Source organism: Mustela nigripes, chromosome 4, assembly GCF_022355385.1.
Source record: "Mustela nigripes isolate SB6536 chromosome 4, MUSNIG.SB6536, whole genome shotgun sequence".
Classification (NCBI taxonomy): domain Eukaryota; kingdom Metazoa; phylum Chordata; class Mammalia; order Carnivora; family Mustelidae; genus Mustela; species Mustela nigripes.
Genome location: NC_081560.1, coordinates 83,921,502 through 83,943,919, shown reverse-complemented (window position 1 = coordinate 83,943,919; position 22,418 = coordinate 83,921,502). Strand labels below are relative to the sequence as shown.

The following is a 22,418-nucleotide window of genomic DNA, read 5'->3' as shown; positions in this document are numbered from 1 at the left end:
AGGAAAAATTGAGGCATCCGCATATAAATGAGAAAGGAGCAACACCTAGGGAGAAGGAGTAGACTAGAAAGAGAAGGTCACCCAATGAAATAATTCAGCAGAAGCTAAACATTGAAGGGTGACTATAAATCCAAATCATCTTCAAAATTCTTGGTGCACCTGGCTGGCTCAGTCAGTAGAGCAGGTGACTCTTGATCTCGGGGTTGAGATCAGTTTGAGCCCAATGCTGAGTACAGAAATTACTTAAAAATAAAATCTTGTAAAAAAAAATAAATAAAATGAAATTCTGCTCAAATTCCACATCTTTGAAAACAAGCCTTCATTGAACACTCCTGTTCATGGTCAGATGTCTTTCATTTTCCTCTGTGTGATGGATGATTCTTCACACCATTATTAAACTTTCCTCATTATTTTGGAGAGCTAACTATATTATCTTGTCAATTATACTGCTTTTTGAAGAACAGGTTGCATTTATTTACACTTTTTCCACAGGGCATAGTTCAACTCTATAAGCGGTGCAGATATACAACAAATATTTGTCATATGGACAAATGGATTGCCCTGCTTTGTTTGCAGGTATATAATCCATGTTAAAAGGACTAAAATGACTAATGATATACAATAACTGAGTACCAGAATCAAAGGGAAAGGGCCGCTTTTTTGGGTAGACTCACAGCACTGAAGGAGTGAATAAAACAACCTCAAAGAGAAGATTTAGGTTAAGCAAACAAGTAGGAGGCAAAGATAAAAGATATGTTAGAAAACTGAAAAGATAATGTGGAAGAAGAGAGATAAGACTTTTTTTTTTTTTAAATGAAAGCAAATATTGGGAAACCAAAATGAAATTGTTGAGTATAATTTTATGGGTCAAAAAAGTGATGATAATACAATCTCTATGATTTATTAGTTACTAGTAAGGAGTTCAAGAACAAATACAGTCAATAAAATTTCCTATTGATTTTTATTGCTGATTTGAAGTGATACCTTGGAAATAATGGTTCTAAATATATTTGGGTTTCTTACACAGTTTTGGTATCAGAGCATCAAACAGTGTTTGCCCCTTTATGTTTAAGGCAACTTTTAAAATCCAAGTTGCTTCTACAAAGAGCACATAAAATCTTAACCTCTTAGAAATATAATTTCTTAAAGACATGAGTTTTTAATAGTAACATGGATAGGCCATTAACTATCGCTGTGTGAGTGGTCTCACTGAACATGTATTATACCAGGCACTTTGAGATGCTTGGTGGTTTGGCCACAATCATACACTGGATTATATTGTAAGTGCTCATATTTCATTTGAATTAGTAAAAAAAAAAAAATGCTTTTCAAAGAGTTATCTGTTTTGGAATACACTGTTTTGTAATGCATACAATTTAGGAAATCTTTAAATTACATGTACCAAGAGGGAAATCAAATCATGTCACCTCAGCAACTAAAATTAGACCTTCTCCCTCCTCCCCCCAAGTACATGCCATAGTTAATGCTCATTGCTTGGCTTTGGGTTGATGATCTGGATCTACATCTCCTACTTCTTGAAGAAATTGTCTGTAATATGCAGATCACAGCTTCACCTTTCTGTTTGCTTTCTGCATTGCTGAACAGATCTAACCACTGAGGGACACATAACACTGTGTCTCACAATATGATTGACAGATATCCCTATTTTAGTTCTTAAAGAAATTGTTCCAACATTATGTGGACTGCAGTGAAGATATTTAGAAACCGTGAAGACATAAAAACCAACAAAAGCTTATTCATTTTTTAAATTGAGAAACACAAAATATATATCAATACTTATTTATTTATTTATTTATTATTTATTTTTTAAAGATTTTATTTATTTGATACAGAGAGAGAGAGAGAGAGCTCACAAGTAGGCAGAGACAGGCAAAGAGAGAGGGGGAAGCAGGATCTCTGCTCAGCAAGGCCCGATGCGGGGCTTGATCCCAGGACCCTGGGATCATGACCTGAGCCAAAGGCAGAGGCCTAACCCACTGAGCCACCCAGGTGCCCCACATCAATACTTATTTAAAAACATCCTTCAGAAAGTTAGCTAATTTAAGAACATAAACCAAATGACAATTAAATTATTCAATCATAAAATTGTATGGATTGGTCTATTTATAAATTTGATATCCCAGAGAAAATATTACATATATATGAAACAGTTCTCTTTCATTTTTTAAAATACAAAATTTTAAAGTAAAAACATTTTAAACCAGTTTTTTTTAACAAAAATTTAAGGGCTTAGTGTCTCCAGCTAAAACATTGTGATGTCAATGATGGACATAACATTGAGATCTATCTCAAACTTGCGTGACCTGGATTCATCCTCATTTTTAAATTTACATTTATTAGACAAGGCCCTTAAAATTTTGGAATGCCTTATTTCACTTAATGCAACATTAACTGAAAAAGTGGGAGTTAAAAATCTCTACCTACCTTACAAAGTGTTAGTAGATGGAAAAGAAAGAGTGTATAGTAAAATAAAACTTAAATCATTGTTATCATTTAGTATCAAACGTAGTATTTAGACAGCTGTTCCCAGAGAAGATAGTATGGGCTCACTTTTTCCTGCCCTTCCACTATAGATGCCCCCAAATAATTCAACAAATAGTCATTAAAAAATACTGCAATTTTCATAAAAATATTATCATAAAAAAGACTTTTTAACAAAGAAAAGCCCAGGACTAGATGGTCTCACCGGTGAATTCTACCAAACATCTGAAGAAAAATTAATGCCAATCCTTCTATAACGCTTTCAAAAAACTGAAGAGGAGCGTATTACTCCTAAAGGCATTTTATGAAGCCAGCATTATCCTGATACCAAAGCAGACAAAGAAAATTACAAGAAAATTAATAACATCCCTGATAAATATAGATGGAAAATTTCTCAAACAAGTATTAGCAAATTGAACTCAATTGCACATTAAAGAATCATAGACTCTGACCAGGTGAGATCTGCCACTGGGATGCAAAGATGGTTCAACATATGTAAATCAGTAAGTATGACACACCATATTAATGAAATTAAAGAGAAAAATCATATAGTCATCTCAACAGATACACAAAAAATGGAAAAAATTCAACATTCTTTCATGATAAAAAGTCTTAACAACTGTTTGCATACAAGAAATAAATGTACCTCAACATAATAAAAGCAATATTGACAAGCCCAGAGCTACTCAAGGATGAAAGGCTGAAAATCTTTCCTCTAAGATCAAGAGTAAGACAAAGGTGCCCATTCTTACCACTTTATTTAACATAGTAATAGGGGTTCTAGCCAAAGAGATTAGGGGAAGAAAATAAATGAAAGGCATTCGAATCATAAAAGAAGTAAAAATTTTATCTGTTTTCAGATGGTATAATCTTATATATAGAAAACCCTGAAAAGACTATACTAAAAAATTGTCAGAAGTAATCAGCAATTCTATAAAGTTGCAGGATACAGAAATAACAATGAATTTTCTGAAAAAAAGATAAAGAAATGATCCCATTTACCACAGAATAAAAAATAAAGAAATTCTAAAGAATAAATTCAAGGAGATCAAAGTTCTGTATACTGAAAATATAAGACTCAAAGAAAAAAACTTAAGAAGACACATATAAATGGAAACATGTTGTGTGTATATGTACTGGAACAGCTAGTATTGCAAAAATGTTCATGCTACTCAAAGCAATATATCTATGGACTCAATGTAATTGCTATCAAACTTCCAGTAGCAATTTTCACATAATAAAAATATAATCCTAAAACTTATATGAAAGCATAAAGACCCTGAATAGCAAAAGCAATCCAGAGAGAAAAAGAAAAAAGGCAAGGCATCATATTTACTGATTTCAAACTATATTACAAAGCTAAAGTAATCAAAATGGTGTGGAAATGGCATAAAAAGAGAAACACAGACAAATGGGATAGAATCAAGAGTCCATAAATAAACCCATGCACTTATAGTCAACTAACATTTAACAAGAGAGCTAAGAATACTTAATGGGAGGTGTATACTTTCTTCAACAAGTGATGGTGAGATACCCGAATAGTCATAGGCAGAAAAATTAAATAGGGCCCTTTGATAACATTTTTGACAACAAAAAATGAACTTCAAATGGATTAAAAGACTTACATGTAGGATCTGAGACCAAAAATCACTAGAAGCATAGGAAAAAACTTCTTGACATTGATCTTAGCAATGATTTTTTGGACTTGACACCAAAACACAAGCAATAAAATAAAATAAAAACAAATGGGACTATACCAAGCTGAAAAGCTTCTAAATAGCAAAAGGAACCATAAACAAAAATTTTAAAAGGCAATCTATAAAATGGATAAAATATTTCACACCATTTATCTGAAAGGAGTTAAAAATCCCAAAATATATAGAAACTCATATAACTCGAGTAAAAAAGAAAAAAAAAAGTCAGTTAAAGAATGGGCAAAGGATTTGAATACACATTTTTTCCAAAGATGACATAATCATAAGGAATTGTATCTGAACCGCAGGGATACAACATCTTATACCTGTTAGAATGACAACTACCAAAAATATGTAAGATATCAAGTGTTGGCAAAGATGTAGAAAAAAGAGAACCTTTGGGCACTGTTGCTAGGGATATAAATTGGTACAGCCACTATGGAAAACATATGGAGGCTCCTCAAAAAATTAAAAATAGAATTACCATATGATCTAGCAATTCTACTTCTGACTATATATCTGAAGTAAACTGAATCACTACTGGAAGAGGTATCTGCCCCCTCCTCCATCTTCCTTGCGGCTTTATTCAAAATAGCCAACAAACGGAAACAATCTATGTGTCCATCAGTGGATGAATGGATAAAAACAATGTAATATATATATATATATATATACACACACACAATGGCATATTTTTCAGCTATAAGAAGGAAATCCTGCCATTTGTGACAACGGGAACGGGCCTTGAGGGTCTAACTTGTGTACAAGTTAGACAGAAATACTGGATGACCTCATATATGAAATCTAGAACTCCCTCTCCCGCAACCTCATAGAAACAAGAGTAGAATGGAAGACCAAGCAACGGAAGAAATGAGGAGATGTTGGTCAAAAGGTATAGACTTTCAGTTATAAGCTAAATTAGCTCTGGAGATAAAATGTATGTCATGGTGATTAGAGTTAGTAGTATTATAAATTACAGTTGAAGGTTGCTAAGAGACTAAATTTCAAATGTTCTTATCCCCATACCCCCATATAAGGTAATTATGTGAGTTGTTGGATGTAATTATGTGAGTTGTTGGTCATTTCATCATATATATGGGTATCAAATGATAATGCTGTTTATCTTAAACTTACATAATTTATCAATTATATTTCAATAAATTTGGAAAAATACACGTTAAAATGTGTTTTTATATTCCTAAGCATGGACAGTATTTTAGTTATCTTTTTATTGATATATAATTTAAGTTTTCTGTAAAGTAAGAATGTCAACTTTGAAATTTGTTGAGGCTTGCTCTAAAGATTACCATGTACTCAATGTTTGTAAAGTACTCTGTGTGTTTGAGAATTATATTTTCTATCTAAGTGTGGTGTCGATTTGTGGCTTTTGAATCAAGATTACTATTTGTTACTCAAATTTTTCTTCTTTTTTCTGTTTAATATATTGAGTAGTGAGAGGTACATGAAGTAATACACTCCATGAATTTTTCAAATTCTCTTTTCAGATTTGTAATTTTTTCCTTTGTATATAACTTGAAGGTATGTTGTCAGATGCATATGAATTTAGGATTGTTACATCTTTCTGATTAACTAAAGCTTCTACCTATATATTTTTAAAAATAAGGTAGGCAATACCAGTCTACTCAATATCAAGGCTTAAGATATAGCTATAGTAATCTAGACAGGATGGTTCTGGTGCACAGATAGACACATAGATCAATGGAACCCAAATGACATGGCAAAATCACACACATAATTTAGTGGAGGAAGGACAGCCTTTTCACCAAAACGTGCTAGAGTAAGTGGGTATCAATTGTTTATTATAATAATAATTTAAAAGCCTCAACCTACATCTAACACTTTATACAAAAATTATTTCAAAATAGATCACAGACCTACAGGTCAAATGTTGAAGTACACAATTTAGGGAAAAAAGTGAGAAAATCTTTGGCATCTAGGGCTGAGGGAAGACCTCTTAGACTTGATACTCAAAGCATGTTTCACAAAAGGAAAAATTGATAAATTTGGTAAATTGATAAATTTGATTTCATCAAAATTAAAAACATTTTCTCTGCAGAAGACCCTGTTAAGAGGACAAAAGTAAAAACTGTAGCCTGGGGACAATGTTTATTAACTGATAAAGGAACTTATTATATGTAGAATATATAAATAACCCTTAAAACTGAATTTTAAAAAATAATCTAATTAAAAATTGGGCAAAAGACATTATCAGACATACTACCAAGCAGTATGCACAGATGACAAATAATTACATGAAAAGATGTTCAATATAATTAGCCATTAGGAAAATACAAATTAAAACCACAATTTGCTATCATCATACACCTATCAAAATAACCAACATGAGAAATAAAGTCCTAACACCAAATGTTGGCAAGGATATAGAGAAACTGGCTCATTGCTGGTTGGGAAATAAAAGAATATAGCCACTCTGGAAAATCGTTCACCTATTTATTCTAAAACTAAAAATGTACTTTCCCAAAAATCTAGGAATTACATTCCTTTACTTTTATCCCAGATAAGAGACCTATGTTCATGCAAAAACTTGTATACAAATGTTTGTGGCAGCTTTTTTCATATTAACTGAAAGCTGAAATCAACCTAGATGTCCTAAATGGGTAAATGCTTAAACAGTGGTACATAAAAAGTAGCCAACTCTTGATACACACACTTGAATGTGTTTCAGTGTAATTAACTTGAGTGGAAAAAAGTCAATCTCCAAAGTTTACACACTGTATAATTCCATTTATAGAACATTTTTGAAATAACAAAGACATTGACATGGAGAACAGATCAGTGGTTGTTAAGGGTTAGGGACTGTGCAGTGAGAGGGGATGGATATGCACATAAAGCAGTAGCATGAGAGAGTCTTGTGGGATGGCAGAGTTATGACTCTGGATTGTGGCCATGGTCACATGTAACTACTACATATGTGACATATATGATATATGCACACACATATGCACACATACAAGTACTTATATAACTGGTAAAATAAATTCTGTGGATTGTACTAATGTCAATTTTCTGATTTTTATATAGTATCATATTTATGTAAGATGTTAATATTGGGTCTTTGTTAGGGGTATTTGGCCCCCCCCATACTTGCTTTTGTAATTTCCCATGAATTTATAAATATTTCAAAACAAAAAATCCTGAAAGTCACATTTGAAATATTTTGAAATTATTTTGCTACTATATAGGCACAACAAGCAGATTTGATGACATCCATATTATTTTCAAACTTGTATGCATTAAACAATGAACATAAGACATAACTCATTCCTAAGCATAAAAGAAGCTTGAGAAATCAAGAATAAAAGGACAGAATTTTTTAAATCCCTACATAGGTACTATTTTATAGCCATGATGAAGACTGTAGGTAGAAGAGAGAAATAAATTATTAGTACAAAAATGATATTCAAAATATTTAACTATTTTCATGATCTGAACACTAACCAATCAGAGTAGATCGGGACCAATTAGGACAGATGCCAGCAATAAACAGCACAATCTGGTATTGGCATAAAGCAGTGGAATATCTATGGTATATAATTTAATTGCGTTTGATTTTATTATTTCCTCCACAGAAGATTTATATTCCTAAAGTGTTGGTATTTCATAGTACTCCTAAGCTGAAAATATTGGAATGGTTACTATATCATTGGATAAAGCATACCTCAAAGTGCTGCTATAAAAAATCATGACTAATATGAATAATCACCAGTTAGCAAAATAAGAACAGCTTATATTAAGATATTTTAAACAATTTTTTATAAAACACCCTAAATATCAGTACAGAAACAAAAAATAACATCCAAATTAGTTAGTTCATAATATTTAAAGATAGGAATTCAATATATCCATGACTTTTCAATTTTAAAGTCTTGTACTTGAATAGTATCTTTAGAGTCTGTTTTTTTGTTTTTTTTTTTAAGATTTTATTCATTTATTTGAGAGAGAGAGAGCATGTGAGTGCATGAGTGGGAGGTAAGGGGCTGAGGGAGAGGGAGAAGAAGACTCCTCACTAAGCAGGGAGCCAGATGAGGGACTTGATCCCAGGACCCCGAGGTCATGACCAGAGCCAAAGGCAGACACTTGACCAACTAAGCCACCAGGTGCCCTTCAAGTGTGTTTCACTGAATTCTTCCTAATGGAAAAATTTCAAGGTGCTTTACAAACATAATCTCAGCAGGTTTATTAGATTAGGAAAACATATATTCAAAGGTGAAACTGATTTGGTCATATTTTTTCTTGAGAAATTAGAATCACTAATTATTGATACAAATTTAATGAGACAATAGGCCAAAGCCCCTATTCTAAAAAGAAATAAATTATGCACTCTAGGAATAGAAAGTGAACTCTGAAAATAAAAGTATGCATTTCCTGATCTCCATGGCAGTTAAGAAATTCACTTAAGAAATGACATAAAACTACATACAGATGGCTAACAGACACACACAAAAAAATGATACACACCACTCATGATCAGGGAAATACAAATCAAAACTGTAATAAGATATCATCTCACACCTGTAAGAATGGCTAAAATTAACAACACAGGAAACAACAGATGTTGGTGAGGATGTGGAGAAAGAAGAACCCTCCTACACTGTTAGTGGGAATGCAAACTGGTGTAACACTGTGGAAAACAGCATGGATTTCCCTCAAAAAGTTAAAAGTAGAGCTACTCTATGATCTGGCAATTAAACTACTAGATATTTATCCAAACAATACAAAAATACTGATTCAAAGTGATACATGCATCCCAATGTTTATAGTAGCATTCTCAACAATAGCCAAATTATAGAAAGAGCCCAAATGTCCACTGACTGGTGAATGTGTGTGCATGTGTGTGTGTGTGTGTGTGTGTGTGTATGTATATAAATGTATGTATATATATATATACACATACACACACAAACACACATACTATCCTATTCTATATATATATATATATTCTATATATGATATATTCTATCATATATATTTCTATTATATATTTTGTGGCTGATATATTCTCTATACATTATATATTCTATATATATTCTATATATTTCTATTATATAATATATATAATATATATATATTCAATAGAATATATCAGCCACAAAAAAGAATAAAATCTTGCCATTTGCAACAACATGGCTGGAGCAAGAGAGTATAATGCTAAGTGAAATAAGGCAGTTAGAGAATGACAAATACTGTATGATTTCACTCATATGTGGAATTTAAGAAACAAAAACGCGTGAACATGGTGGAGGGGGGAGAGAAAGGCAAACCAGAAAACAGACTCATAACTATAGAGAACAAACTGAGGGTTGCTGGAGGGGAGGTGCGTGGAGGAGGGGGGGAGGAGGGGAGGCGATTAAGGAGGGCACTTGTGATGAGCACAGTATGTAAGTGATGAATCACTGTATTGTACAGCTGACGCTAATATTACACCGTATGTTAACTAACTGAAACGTAAATAAAACCTTGAAAAAGAATTAAGAAAAAAAGAAATGACAAAAAAAGAGAAATGACCTAAAACTAATTAGTGTTTTCTATTATTTTAGAAAGATAAACCTCCTTCTCTTGGGAAAAAAAAAAAAAACACACACACACACAATAAATATTACAAAAATACAGCCTATGCTATCTTCATTTATGTGTACCTTGGACACCATTTTCTTTAAAAGACAAAGTAATAGCTCAACGCTTTAAATGTCAAGGGAAATGCAGTTCTCATGTAGGTAAACATGTTAAGATTATGTAATTTTTTTTTACAGTACCATGAGAAAACTCCCTTATAACTCAACGACATAGAATCTAGAAATGAACCCACCTAGTTCGCACAGCTGTGATTACAACTTTGTGAGAATTCAGAGCCATTGTAACAGAATGGAGGGCAACAACCTCCAATCTATCAATATTAGGTTGGAATTAGGGAGGCGGATAATTTTAGCCTATGTGGGTTTTTTCATTTTCATCTCTCCAGGACACTCTAGAATAATTCCAGTCCTTTAAGGTAGGCCAACCATTCTGAATTCCTCCCTTTGTCTTCTATGAGGCTAATTTGCTGGCTCAGAACACACAGGAAGGAAAAGAAAGGAGCAATTATTCAGAGCCTGTGGCATCACAAGCACTGTCCCTCTTCTATGTGAAATTAAATCTGCATGAAACAGATATGCTTTCCATTTTACAGGTAAGAAAGCCTAGGCTCTTAGAAATTAAGCAAGAGCCCAAGAGCCCACAGGTTTGTGTTTGGATTAGAGTTTTTCACGGCTCCAAATTTCACACAATCTCTACTCCTAACTGTGATAGTTGAATTACCTTTCAACTTTAAGAAAAGAATGGTCCCACAAGGCTTGAGTCATTTTTTAAAAAAGATTTATTTATCTACGAGAGAGAGAGAGTCAGTGAGTGGGCAGACGGAGACCATCTCAGACTCCTCTCTGTGAGTGCAGAGTCCTTCGCAGGGCTCGATCTCATGACTCATAAGATCATGACCTGAGAATCACTTTTGATGTTAACCCTAGTTCAGAGATTCTTGGGGGATGTGTCACCACTGGGATGTGTGTGATCGCAAAGGTGTCAGGAGAAAGCCTGTGGTATTGATTCTGAGGGCCGAGGACAAATATGATGATGTCTCATACACAATTCACGGATCTTGCCTCCAAACCGTTCAACAGCTAACTGGGATTTCTGTGGTGTTTTGTAAAAGACTATCTTGGCTTGCTAAATGGCACTCCCCCAAATACTAATATTAGAATCCAGTAGTAGGTGGAGAATTTTTCGGTGATGTCGACTAGTGCTGAAACTCTAAAAACACAGAGCGATGACAAATGCACAGAATGTAGTGACTTCAGTATTTTCAACTGTATGGTGAGAGAAGGAAGTATGCTTTTATGTTTAGTAGCAGGTAAGAAATCAAAATGGTTGCTGTGATGTCAATAGAGAGCTGTTCAATATGTATTTGTATGGAGCTGTCTATATTCCCACATCCCCCTTGATAACAATAAGAAAACATTTGCTAGTTTTTCCTCTAACCCAAGAATAATTTAGATCAGTAGATACCCCTTCCATCTCTCTTTCAATCAGCTTCTTCTTTTCATAGTTGATCAAGGAATTAACGTTTCACACCTATGTTAACAGAACCACAGATGCCCATGTTTGCAACATGTATCCATGTCTGTATCCACATCCACAGGGACCTAGGTAAACTCGTAATTGCGCACATATACAACATCATGGAATTCCATTTTGAGAGATTAAACTATTAATTATGGTAATAATCCAGAATTCATGGTATGCAACCCAATAAGGTCTAAAATGCTTTTTAAAAGTACGGCATAAAACTTTTGCTTCCAGGTAGGATGGAATGAGAAGCTTATAAACTCTGAGAACACAAAGAAAATCTATACAAAATGAAAAATGAACAGCTGAAAAGGATCAGAGCACTGCTGAAACCACAGGTCTAGGATTCTAAAGAGTAGAAAACCCTGAAGAGGTAAGGGAAGAATTTGCAGCTGCTTTTATGGATTGTGGGCTGTGGGAAGAACCCAGAGTTGGCCTCCACTGGAGGTTAGGGAAGCCAGCACAAAGTTGAGGAGTCTTGAGGGACCACAGTGACAAAATATAGACTTCAGAGATCTTAAACACACAACCCATTATCCCATGATGACGTTTGTCAGATTCAGAAGCTGCAAGGTCTAGAGGCAAAAAGCTAAGCCAAAACCCCTGAAATGCATCACAGATTTTTGGCAGTCTTGCAATACTAAGAAGAAAAAATATTTTTAAAATATTGGCATTCAAGCCCTGCCAAGAGGAAGGCCCCACATGAACACACTGGGCCTGAATTGTCCTGTGAACCAAGTCCAGCCTGTCTCTATTTTCAGTATGGTCCAGAAATGAAGACCAATTTATATACTTTTAAATGGTTGCCAAAAAATAAAAAAAAAAAAATCAAGAGTAGTATTTTAATATTAAAATGCCGAGCGTATATGAAACTCAAATTCTCTGTTCACAAACAAAATTTATCAAAATCTATCCATGCCCTTTAGTAATGTATTGATTTTGCCTGCTTTTTCATACTGAGAACTTATAAAGAGAGTGGATAACCCACAAAGCCTAAAATATAGGCAACCTGACCCAGCGCAGAAACAAACCAGAGATAAACTGGGTCTTATCAAAACTCAGCCCAACCTCCTATTGGCTCAACTCCAGATTGGATTAAGGAATTAGCCTCCACTCTATCTCTCGGGCAGAAGCAGGACAAATCTTTGCCTAAGAAAGATCTTATCAGCTGGAGCCTGTATAATTTTTTATACACATTTCACACACATTCCAGCATTCAGAAAATTACTCTACTTTGTTTGGCCTGAGCCGAATGTATAAAGAAGCCTGACTTAATTGGCGAGCTCAACAGCAATCCATTAACAGATGATTAAATATGCAATTTTAACCTATGTTTTAAAGGAAAATACAACAGAAGTAACACTATTACCTGAAAGCAATTTTCTTGGCAAGAAAACTCAAATATGTGTCTGGAATAATATTATTTTAACTAACTAGATGTTATTTTCCACTGTAAAACATTCCAATAATATGTGGAATAAAATCTAGGAGTTATTTATTTTGTAGAAAAGGAAGACAGATAGTAATTGACTGGTTAGAAATCATTCTGAACTACAAGACTGTAGTCTAGGACTCGTTTTTTGTCAGTGATGTGCACTTCCCAGACACTGGCATCATATTTTAGGTACCTACCATCCTGAGAAGACAGACAAGAGCAGATGTGGGAAAAACTGGTAACACTGGAATATTAAAGTTATGCTATGTCTTATGCCTACAACACTCCCAGAATTTTAAAATTCGACTTTAATAGCTTTTTCTAATGAAAAGAATAAGACAGCTGAGAAGTTCAATATGTCATAGCACTGCAAATCGTTAAATTCATTTTAATTAGGATATACTAAGGTTTTACATCTGTGGCAAAAGTAAATTGTAACTTCCATACATAGCAGATCAGGCCATTTTAATTTATAACCGACTACAATCTGCAGCACTTGTCTTATTGGTGTCAATGAAATATATAACCTAATGGTGTTCAAAAGTCCAAGTCACATAATAATTTTATGGGATTCAACCACATGCAGTCATGCTATTATACAGAAGGCATAGAGATACAGTTATGAATATAAAATTTAATGTAGATAGTGATTAAAAACTGGATACTTATGCATTCCAATATGTACATGTAAATGGTACACTAAAATTTTTTTAAATTTAACTCAGTATATAACTGGCTTGTGAACAGTTATCTTATGGAAATGAACATTAGCAAAATATTATCTGAGAAATCCAGAACTATTGTTAAAATCAAAGGACTTTCAGAATTAGAGACATTTTACAAAGTTGACTTTTCAGAAACTTCTTTAAAAGTTGAACTCTTCTCATCACTTTCTCTACCTTTAAGAGCTTCTCATAGATAGGTGCCTGTGAATGGGACTCTACTAGCTTGGGGAGGTAAAGGCTGGACTGTGGTCAAATCATCACAAGGAGAGTATGTTATTTATCATTTTAGCTAAATTTTAAGTACTCTTTTCACATGAAACTCAGTATCTTTAAAAATTATAAGTATCATCTCTAACAGACTTCATGTATTAATATACTAAATTTAAAGCAAGGTTTATACTCATCTAATCCTCAAAACTGTTTAAAAACATTCTTCCCATACATGAAAACAGGTGACTTCTAAGCAAGTTAATATTATTACACTGGGAACTAGAAAATAGTATAGATAACCCAGGATATTCATGCAACTGGTTATTTAATTCAAATATCTGATTAAAGGAAAGTAGCCCTATGTATAGACCTTTATATCACCGATTCCTTAATAACTAGCAGAAGGCCATGCCTCTAAACACAAAAATCAATATTACTTATAGTTCCACAATAGTGTTTCTCCATATAACATGTTCGATTCCAGTGAAAAGATCAGAATCCTCAGAGAGACATATTGCAACAAAAAGTCCTTAGAAGGTGGGGGAAAGTCATGCCAGGAGTCACAGAGAACCAACAGAGAGGACAGAGATGTGATATCCGGCACCGTCTCCTCAGAGAAAGGAAAACCACATGGCACTGCTGTTAATTCTCTCTCCTAGCTGAGCATTAAATATTACATCTTTCCAACTGTCTCAACCACATGGCTGCTTCTTGAGGTGAGACCCTCCTTTTAGAAACACAAACACGCTCAAAGTGCAATGCAGAAACATCGTAGGAACTTAGTGACCTACCATTCTCTTTGCATTCTTCTGGAGGTTTAGCCTTTTTCGCAAGTCGTGGATCCAGCCATGATGTTGTCTTTGTGTTATGGCTGAAAAGAAAAGAGATCACTCTGAACAGACACATACTGAAAGGAATCAAGTTTATTCCTTTAAAAAAAAAAAAAAAAAGAGGAGGGGGGTGTTAGTCCAACAAAATTGCAATCGATACACTTAATTTGCTTACTGGTTCTAAGTAACCCTGAAGGTAGTGTAAGAGTAATTGTGCAAGGCAGCTGTAAATTTGGCAACCTCAGCTCCCTGTCCTCAAAGCAGCTATTTTTATTAAAATCAACTCGAATGTTGCCAAGTTAACCTCATTGAAAATGCAGAACTCATCCAGAGCAAAAGGAATTTATTACAAACACAGGATTCTCCAGTTGGAAGAGCACAGTTCGCAGGCTCTGATACTGTTTCCTCACTTTTACAAAATAATTATTTTCATCTTAAACCTGCCCTTTTCATAAAGAGTTGTTTTGTTACTCTTTAACTCCAGAGCTGGCAGTGGCAGTATAAAAGTGATGAAAATTACAGCATGTTCTCGGGATGCCTACATTTTCTCAAAAAGTGATTAAGAGCAATGTCATTAACCCATATTTAGCTGTGTTCCATCTAAATACTTTCAATCTGGCCAGGAAGGCAGAGGGTAAAAATGCCTGTATTTGAATGTTTCTAGAATGGAATTTCTGGGAATTAATAACAATTTTGATGACATTTTGCTTTGGAGAAAAAAGAATGTTTTTGGGGAAGCCTTTTGTCAGAAATTTTAAAAACAGAGGAGAGATGTTTTTAGAACAGTGTTTCTTAAAGAGGCCCTAGAATCACTTGCATTGGAGTCACCTGGTGATTAACAGTGCACAATTCTGGGGCTTTATAGAACTACGAAATCAGAATCTTTGAGGTGGAGCCACAAAATCTCCATCATTGGCAAGCACTCCCAGGGATTTTTATGCACATTATAATTCGAGAACCACTCAAAAGCTCAAAACTGCTATTTGGAACTAAAGTCTTTGCTGTGTACAGCTGTCTCAAGTGATCTCATCTACCAGTGGACAAATCATCAAGGATGTGACATTTGTGAGGGCTTCCAGAAAAAGCATGAACAAAGTCACGGATGTGGGAAAGTGTGAGGCTCATACAGGGAAGAGTCAAAAGGCCATCAATGGAACACGAAAAGGAACAGCAGAGAATAGTTTAGAAATATAAAGTAAAGCTAAATAACAGGGATATTTCAACACAACTGTAAGAAAGCCCAATGTTAATGATGAAAGTCAAATGATAACCGTTTCACATGTATCTTCTCTTTCTTCTTTGAAATTTAACTATGTTTTATTGTATAAAAACGTACATAAGCATCAGCTAGAGAACCTGAGGGACAAATCTCCACTTAAAGCAAAGGCCAGAAAATTCTCCCAGGCAGCATGTTTAAGAGCAAACTTATAGAGACCAGGTGCTTATCTAAGGAAGAAAAGTTTAAGGCAGAAAGGAGGAAAGATGGAGACAAGCTGGGCAGTACGGAAGCAAGCCCAAGGTGTTAAAGCACCTAGTGTTTTCTGGACGATGATCCTGTCTATGTGCAGAGCCACCTCTGATTTGAAAATGGAGACATGAAGATCCTCGGGTCAAGAAATCTCTGCTCCTGAAAAGATTCCCTTTTATTTCCGACTTTCATGTGTGCTAAAGAGAAAATACTCTCCATCGTGTTCATCACACAGGAACTTCACCATGATTGATGCCTCTAAGCAGGGCTCTCATAATTTGATCAGATAAAGGCTGTGAATTTGGTTAAATTACAAATCATCAGGAGAGTATGCTAGCTTTTATTTTCTCCCAGTTTGACCTTTGCAAAGCTTGATGGTGCTTTATTATCAAGTTTCAGAAGCAAGTAAAGTATTGCAGACACTTTCATCTCATTTGGGTCCTCATTTGTAGTCATGCCAATATAATCTAGTTTTTCCCTCTGAACTAAAGACACTCATGGAAGGAGATGAGGACCACCCCAAGTATGCTAGTGGACTGGTTCAGTGTTTGCTGCTTCCATTTTGAAAAAACAAATTCACTTCTAAAACTGTTTTTTTATAGACATGCCTTCAGTACAAAGTGTGTGTGTGTGTGTGTGTGTGTGTGTGCGTGCATGCGCGCGCACACGTGTATACAAGTGCATTTGTGTGTAAGGTGTGTTCATGTCTATGTTGTTTTTTGTTTGTTTGTTTTTTAAAGATTTTATTTATTTATTTGTCAGAGAGAGAGAGAAAGCACAAGCAGGCAGAGTGGGAGGCAGGCTCCCCACTGAGCAAGGAGCCCGATGTAGGACTTGATCCCAGGACCCTGGGATTATGACCTGAGCCAAAGGCAGAAGCTTAACTGACTGAGCCACCCAGGTGTCCCACACATCTGTGTTTTTATGTGGTAGGGAGAAATGCTGGGAAGTGGGCCAGGAAAATTCATTTACCTTCGCTTTAAGCACGCTTGCTTTTTCAAAACCCTTCTTTCATTTTGGAGAAAAGTCATTTATTTCTAGGTCTGTAAGACATTTTCACAAAAGCAAACACACCTATAGCTAAATAGTAAGGGGCCATTACTGAGCCATTTCAGGGAGTCAAATTACCATTTCTGTACCACACTATCATTGGTCTCAATGGCTAATTTTGTAAAGAACTGTGAGTTTCCTAGCTTTCCTGAGTTTATACAATGCATTCCATGACAGGATGATTTTTTTTTTTTTTTTCCTTAGGATGAACTAGCATTAATGGTATGTCACTTTAATACACTTTGGCAGATGGGAGTCTCTTACACTGAACAGCATTTTTAGCTGATCCTCTGAAATGATTCTGAAAAAAATGTGGGTAGTACTTAGTCTGAAACATCACATGAAGATACATGCAGTATTTTCCAATAGTGGCTCTCCCTAGCCTTGTAATTTGGGTGCTTCTTTAGGATACCTTACAAAGGGGATATTTTTAATGCATTTGGGAGACAACAGACCAAGTGGCTTTTCCATGTCCCTTAAATTATATATTTTTAACCTTGATAATTACCTTTGAAGATGGGATTAAACATTAGACAGGAAACTGTACAAAATGGGATCACTGAGGGATTTTTCACAATCTACATGCCACTTTTCCTCAAGTTTGAGGCTGTGATTTCCTTTCACTTTGAATGCTAAAGTAGACTTAAATAAGACATCAGTTTTCGGTATCTGAGCCAACTGTGTGGTGCACAAATGACAGGAAGGTAAGAGGCTAATATTATATGATCTTATATTCTGATACTAGTTTCTTAAACAGAGAAACATACACAAATATATACTGCATTTGCAAAGAAATTTTTCCCCCTAGTTGGGGAATGAAACAAATATTTTCTAGGAATGCTGAATCACAGTAGTCTACTTTTGCATGTATTTCTATGGATAGAGTTAACGTGATGATCATGAAAAGTGAGTAAAGTCAGTAGCTATTCAAGTTCAATCAATGCTAGATTAATAAACCTTAATAGATAATATCTATAAGATTAAACCCTTAAAAAGTGTTTTATCCAAACTCTTCCCTGATGTTAAACTATATAATGAATCTGTCTGGAGGACTGGAATAAACCAGAAGTGAAATTTCATTTAACTCTGCAATACTAGTTTAAATTCATAACAGAATGGCTTTGAAGATGTGATAGGCTGACTTATAATGCATTAGACATTTCTGTGTGTGTGCGTGTGTGTTTTCTACGTTTAACCTTTGCCAAACTGACAAAAGGTGCAGGTTAAATAGTAACATTTTATCTTCCTGGAGAAACATTCTTCTCACGTAGTAAATGCTTCTCTTGGACAGGAAAAGCAGCTAACATTATGGCCCACCATTGCAAAGTTATTCTCATTATCTTGTAACATTTCCTGATTGTCTACTTTTGTCAGGGACTGCACTAGAACTTTCATACCCATCACCTCATTTAATGCTAATGAGCCTCTGTGGCTTCATATTTTTTATTTAATTCCACTTTATAGTTAGAAAAACAAAGCTTCAGAGAAGGTGAGTAACTTGCCCAAGGTTACACAGCTAGTGTGTGACAGTGAAAGAGCTGGCATTCGACCCAGATATGTAGGATTCCCAAGTCCAAGTTTCTTATGCTCTAAAACCAAGGGCATACTAAACCTAACACTGTTATTTATACTGAGTTGCTTTTATTTCACTTCCTTGGAGAATAATCAAAGATTTATTTCTCAGAGCCTTTGCCAATAGTTTGGAAATAGAGACATTTATCTCCTTTTTGAAGATAGTAACCACAACCTTAAATCCCTTTGTGTTGAATGTCTTGTATTTAGTCGGTATTATATTAAATTGCAGGTGCACAGAGATGGAAGACAGAACACTGTGATTGAGGAGGCACGTAAAGTATCACTGGAAATACTTTTGTCCTTATAAACTTGAATTCCCCATTCAGATCAGTTTTTTTTTTTTTTTTAAAGATTTTATTTATTTGACAGACAGAGATCACAAGTAGGCAGAGAGGCAGGCAGAGAGAGAGAGGGGAGGAAGCGGACTCCCTGCTGAGCAGAGAGCCCCATGCGGGACTCGATCCCAGGACCCTGAGATCATGACCCGAGCCAAAGGCAGCGGCTTAACCCACTGAGCCACCCAGGCGCCCCAGATCAGTTTTGAATCAAATGTTCTCCATTCAGATCTGGATATTTTTCCAAGTGGAGCTAAGATGGCAGCATAGGAAGACCTTAGACTCATCTGTCCCTAGAACACAACTAGGTAACTATGAAATCATTCTCAATACCCCAGAAATCAACCTGAATATTTTTCCAAAATAAAGTCTTAAAATCCCTCATTTACAAGATTTGAATATGAATATTAGGTCTATATATGAATATATTCATATTACATATGAATATTAGAAGCTATATTAAAAATCAAGTTAATAAAACTGCTATCAAACGGGGAACTTTTTTTCTTTTAATAAATTAATTTATTTTAGAGAGTGTGAGTAGGATCCCGAGATCATGACCTGAGCTGAATCCTAGAGCCAACTGACCGAGTCACCCAGGTGGAAAATTTTCGTATTGATCATGCCACACTCCATCCTCCGTTCCATTTTTTCATTATTCTATGTTTTCCCAGTCAGGGCATAAATCCCTTAATCAGTTTCTTAGTTATTCATAAGTGGATTCTCATGGGTTATCCGATTCAAACCTAATTTTAAGACATGTCCTCCATTCATCCACCTCTTCCTTCCGTTTCCTTTTCCTCTTCCTCCCCTACTTTCATATTGCCACCATCAAAATAATGTTTTCAATACTGCATAAACACTAGATGATGTTTCACCAACTGAAATTTTATGAGTCGCATAAGAAACTTTTATTATCAAACACATTCCCTCACTGTGTTTTCTCTAAAAATAGTAATAGACTTACAATAGTAACAAATGAATTGAATTTAAAAAGTCTTCCCACCAAGCCAATTCTTTTCTTTTTAATTTTTAATTTTTTTTATGAACGTATAATATATTTTCTACCAAGCCAATTCTTAATCTTAGTCTTTCACTGATAGTAAAATGTATTTTCATCTGGGAAATACTACATCAGAAGAATAATCAGATATTAAAGTCAATGATGTTTGACTACGAGAAGCATAATCTTTTGGACAAGGTAAACAAGGTCCAGATAAATGTTTTAGAGTTTTAGAGGGCAGTCAATATGTGTTTGGATGTTAAAATTTCAATAGCAGTTGTCATATAGGTTGAAACAATACTTAGAGACTCACTACATTTTATATAACTTAGAAAATAAATGTTAGCGTTTGCTCTCTCCTTTTTTTTAAAAGTAATCTTTGCACCCAACGTGGGACTTGGCCTCATGATCAAGAGTCTCATGATCTATAGACTGCACCAGCCAGGTGCCCCTAAATATTAGTTCTTAAAGGTATATAAATTGACTTTTTATATTACATATATTTTAAATTATATACATTTTATATTATAGGCAATAAAATCCTCAGGATGGTTACATCATTTTCTAGAAGAATTTCTCTTCCTTTTATAACATCTTTCCAAAAAGAAGATTAAAGGCAATGACTGGACAGATCTAATCAATGGTAAACAGTGGGAACCTTTTCATTCAAGACTCCATTATTTCACAGTTTTACTATTTTTTCTATTTATACATTGGTGATCTACATAGAAAGCTATTGTCAATGACCTCTATAGCAGTTATTTCCTAAACAATATTCCCCCAAATTCCCCCTCACCTTGTGAATTATGTGAGTTTGCCATCATATTTTCTTTCATGTGTTTAGAAAACATTTTTTAAAGAGGTTTTATTAATAGTGTTTGGGATATCATGAGTGTGAGTCGCATACTGTTTTGTCTAAAACATATTACTGTCTGGGGATTGACTGGAGTCTTGCACAGGCAGAAATAAAAAAGAATATGAAAAAATTCAATATATCTACTGTTTTGTAATACAAATTAGAGAGAGTAAGCACAGACCACATTTTGGACTGGTGATGATATGCTGCACTTAGAATAAGAAATCTAGAGTTCTTCATACCAAACAATTGGTTTTACTTTTCTCTCCAACAAATTTCCCAAGTATTCTGTCTACTCTTTAACAAATAAAAGTTTTTAATTTTTTTGAAATGGTAATTACAATTTACTTAAAACTTACAGAAATACAGAAATGGCAACACAAGAGGAAACAGATTATCTGTTTGTCTTCCTGAGAATTTAAAAGCAAATTCAGCTTGGACAATGATTTCGGACACCATGCACAGTCACGACATTTTCCCAGATGTGATCTTCAGTTTCTTTATTTTAATTTATTTTTATTTTTTTATTTGACAGAGAGAGAGATCATAAGTAGGCAGAGAGAAGAAGAAGTAGGCTCCCTGCTGAGCAGAGAGCCCACTCAGGGCTCAATCCCAAGATGCTGGGATCTTGACCTGAGCCGAAGGCAAAGGCTTTAACCCACTGAGCCACCCAGGCACCCCGATTTTCAGTTTCAAAAGCCTGCTTTTAAAAATCTATTATTTAAGATGACATGGTGTTCACTGCCATTCAGAAAGATGGTAGTAAACAAATAGGTTCCTGTTGTCATTATATTTTTTGCCAAAACAATAGCAGTGTCTTTTTTAAAAAATAAATTTATTTATCTATCTATCTATCTATCTATCTATCTATCTATTTATTTATTTGACAGAGAGAGATGACAAGCAGGCAGAGAGGCAGGCAGAGAAAGAGAGCAGGAAGCAGACTCCCCGCTGAGCAGAGAGCCCAATGTGAGGCTCGATCACAGGACCCTGAAATTATGACCTGAGCCGCAGGCAGCGGCTTAACCCACTGAGCCACCCAGGTGCCCCAATAGCAGTGTCTTTTATGTCACTAACCAAACTGACTCCCAAACAAAGAAGGGATGTAGTGGGATTTCCAAAGCAGGTCAATACAGATTCACCCTATGGCAGCTCTGCTTTATGGAACATTTTGCCTATGGAACAGTGACTTTCTGGTCAAGAAAACGCCAATACTATTTGTAATATAAAAGTTTACTTTCATTTCAGCCAATATTTGCTGATAAGGTGGAGGTAGTATGGAGTAATGGCAGCAGCTTTGTAAGGTGTTGGAATTATGAGACTTTAAGAATGTTAATTTGTCCAAGGTGCCTTAGAATCTCACCTATGAACTGGGTATATCAAATGCTCACAAGGTGGTTATGATATAATATGTGTAATGCAGGCACCACAGCAAAATGATGGAGAACAAGGACCCTGGAGAAAGGCTGTAACCGATGAAAGTATGAATCCTAGTCAGTTTTGTTGACTGTTGTATTCCCAGGGTTTAAAATAATGCGCAGCACATGGTATGTGCTCTATACAGATGTGCTGAGTAATAAACGGACTCAAAGAAC

General features: G+C 34.9%; 1 protein-coding gene across 4 annotated transcripts in view; it reads right to left on the bottom strand.

Moving 5' to 3' along the window:
• Window positions 1-22,418, bottom strand: part of MAGI2 (membrane associated guanylate kinase, WW and PDZ domain containing 2) — a 1,345,167-nt gene that overhangs the window by 452,205 nt on the left and 870,544 nt on the right. For all 4 annotated transcript variants that reach the window (XM_059396960.1, XM_059396961.1, XM_059396962.1 and 1 more), the window contains exon 6: window positions 14,498-14,577. In XM_059396960.1, coding sequence (XP_059252943.1) covers window positions 14,498-14,577 — 80 coding nt within the window. The remainder of the gene's footprint in view (window positions 1-14,497; window positions 14,578-22,418) is intronic.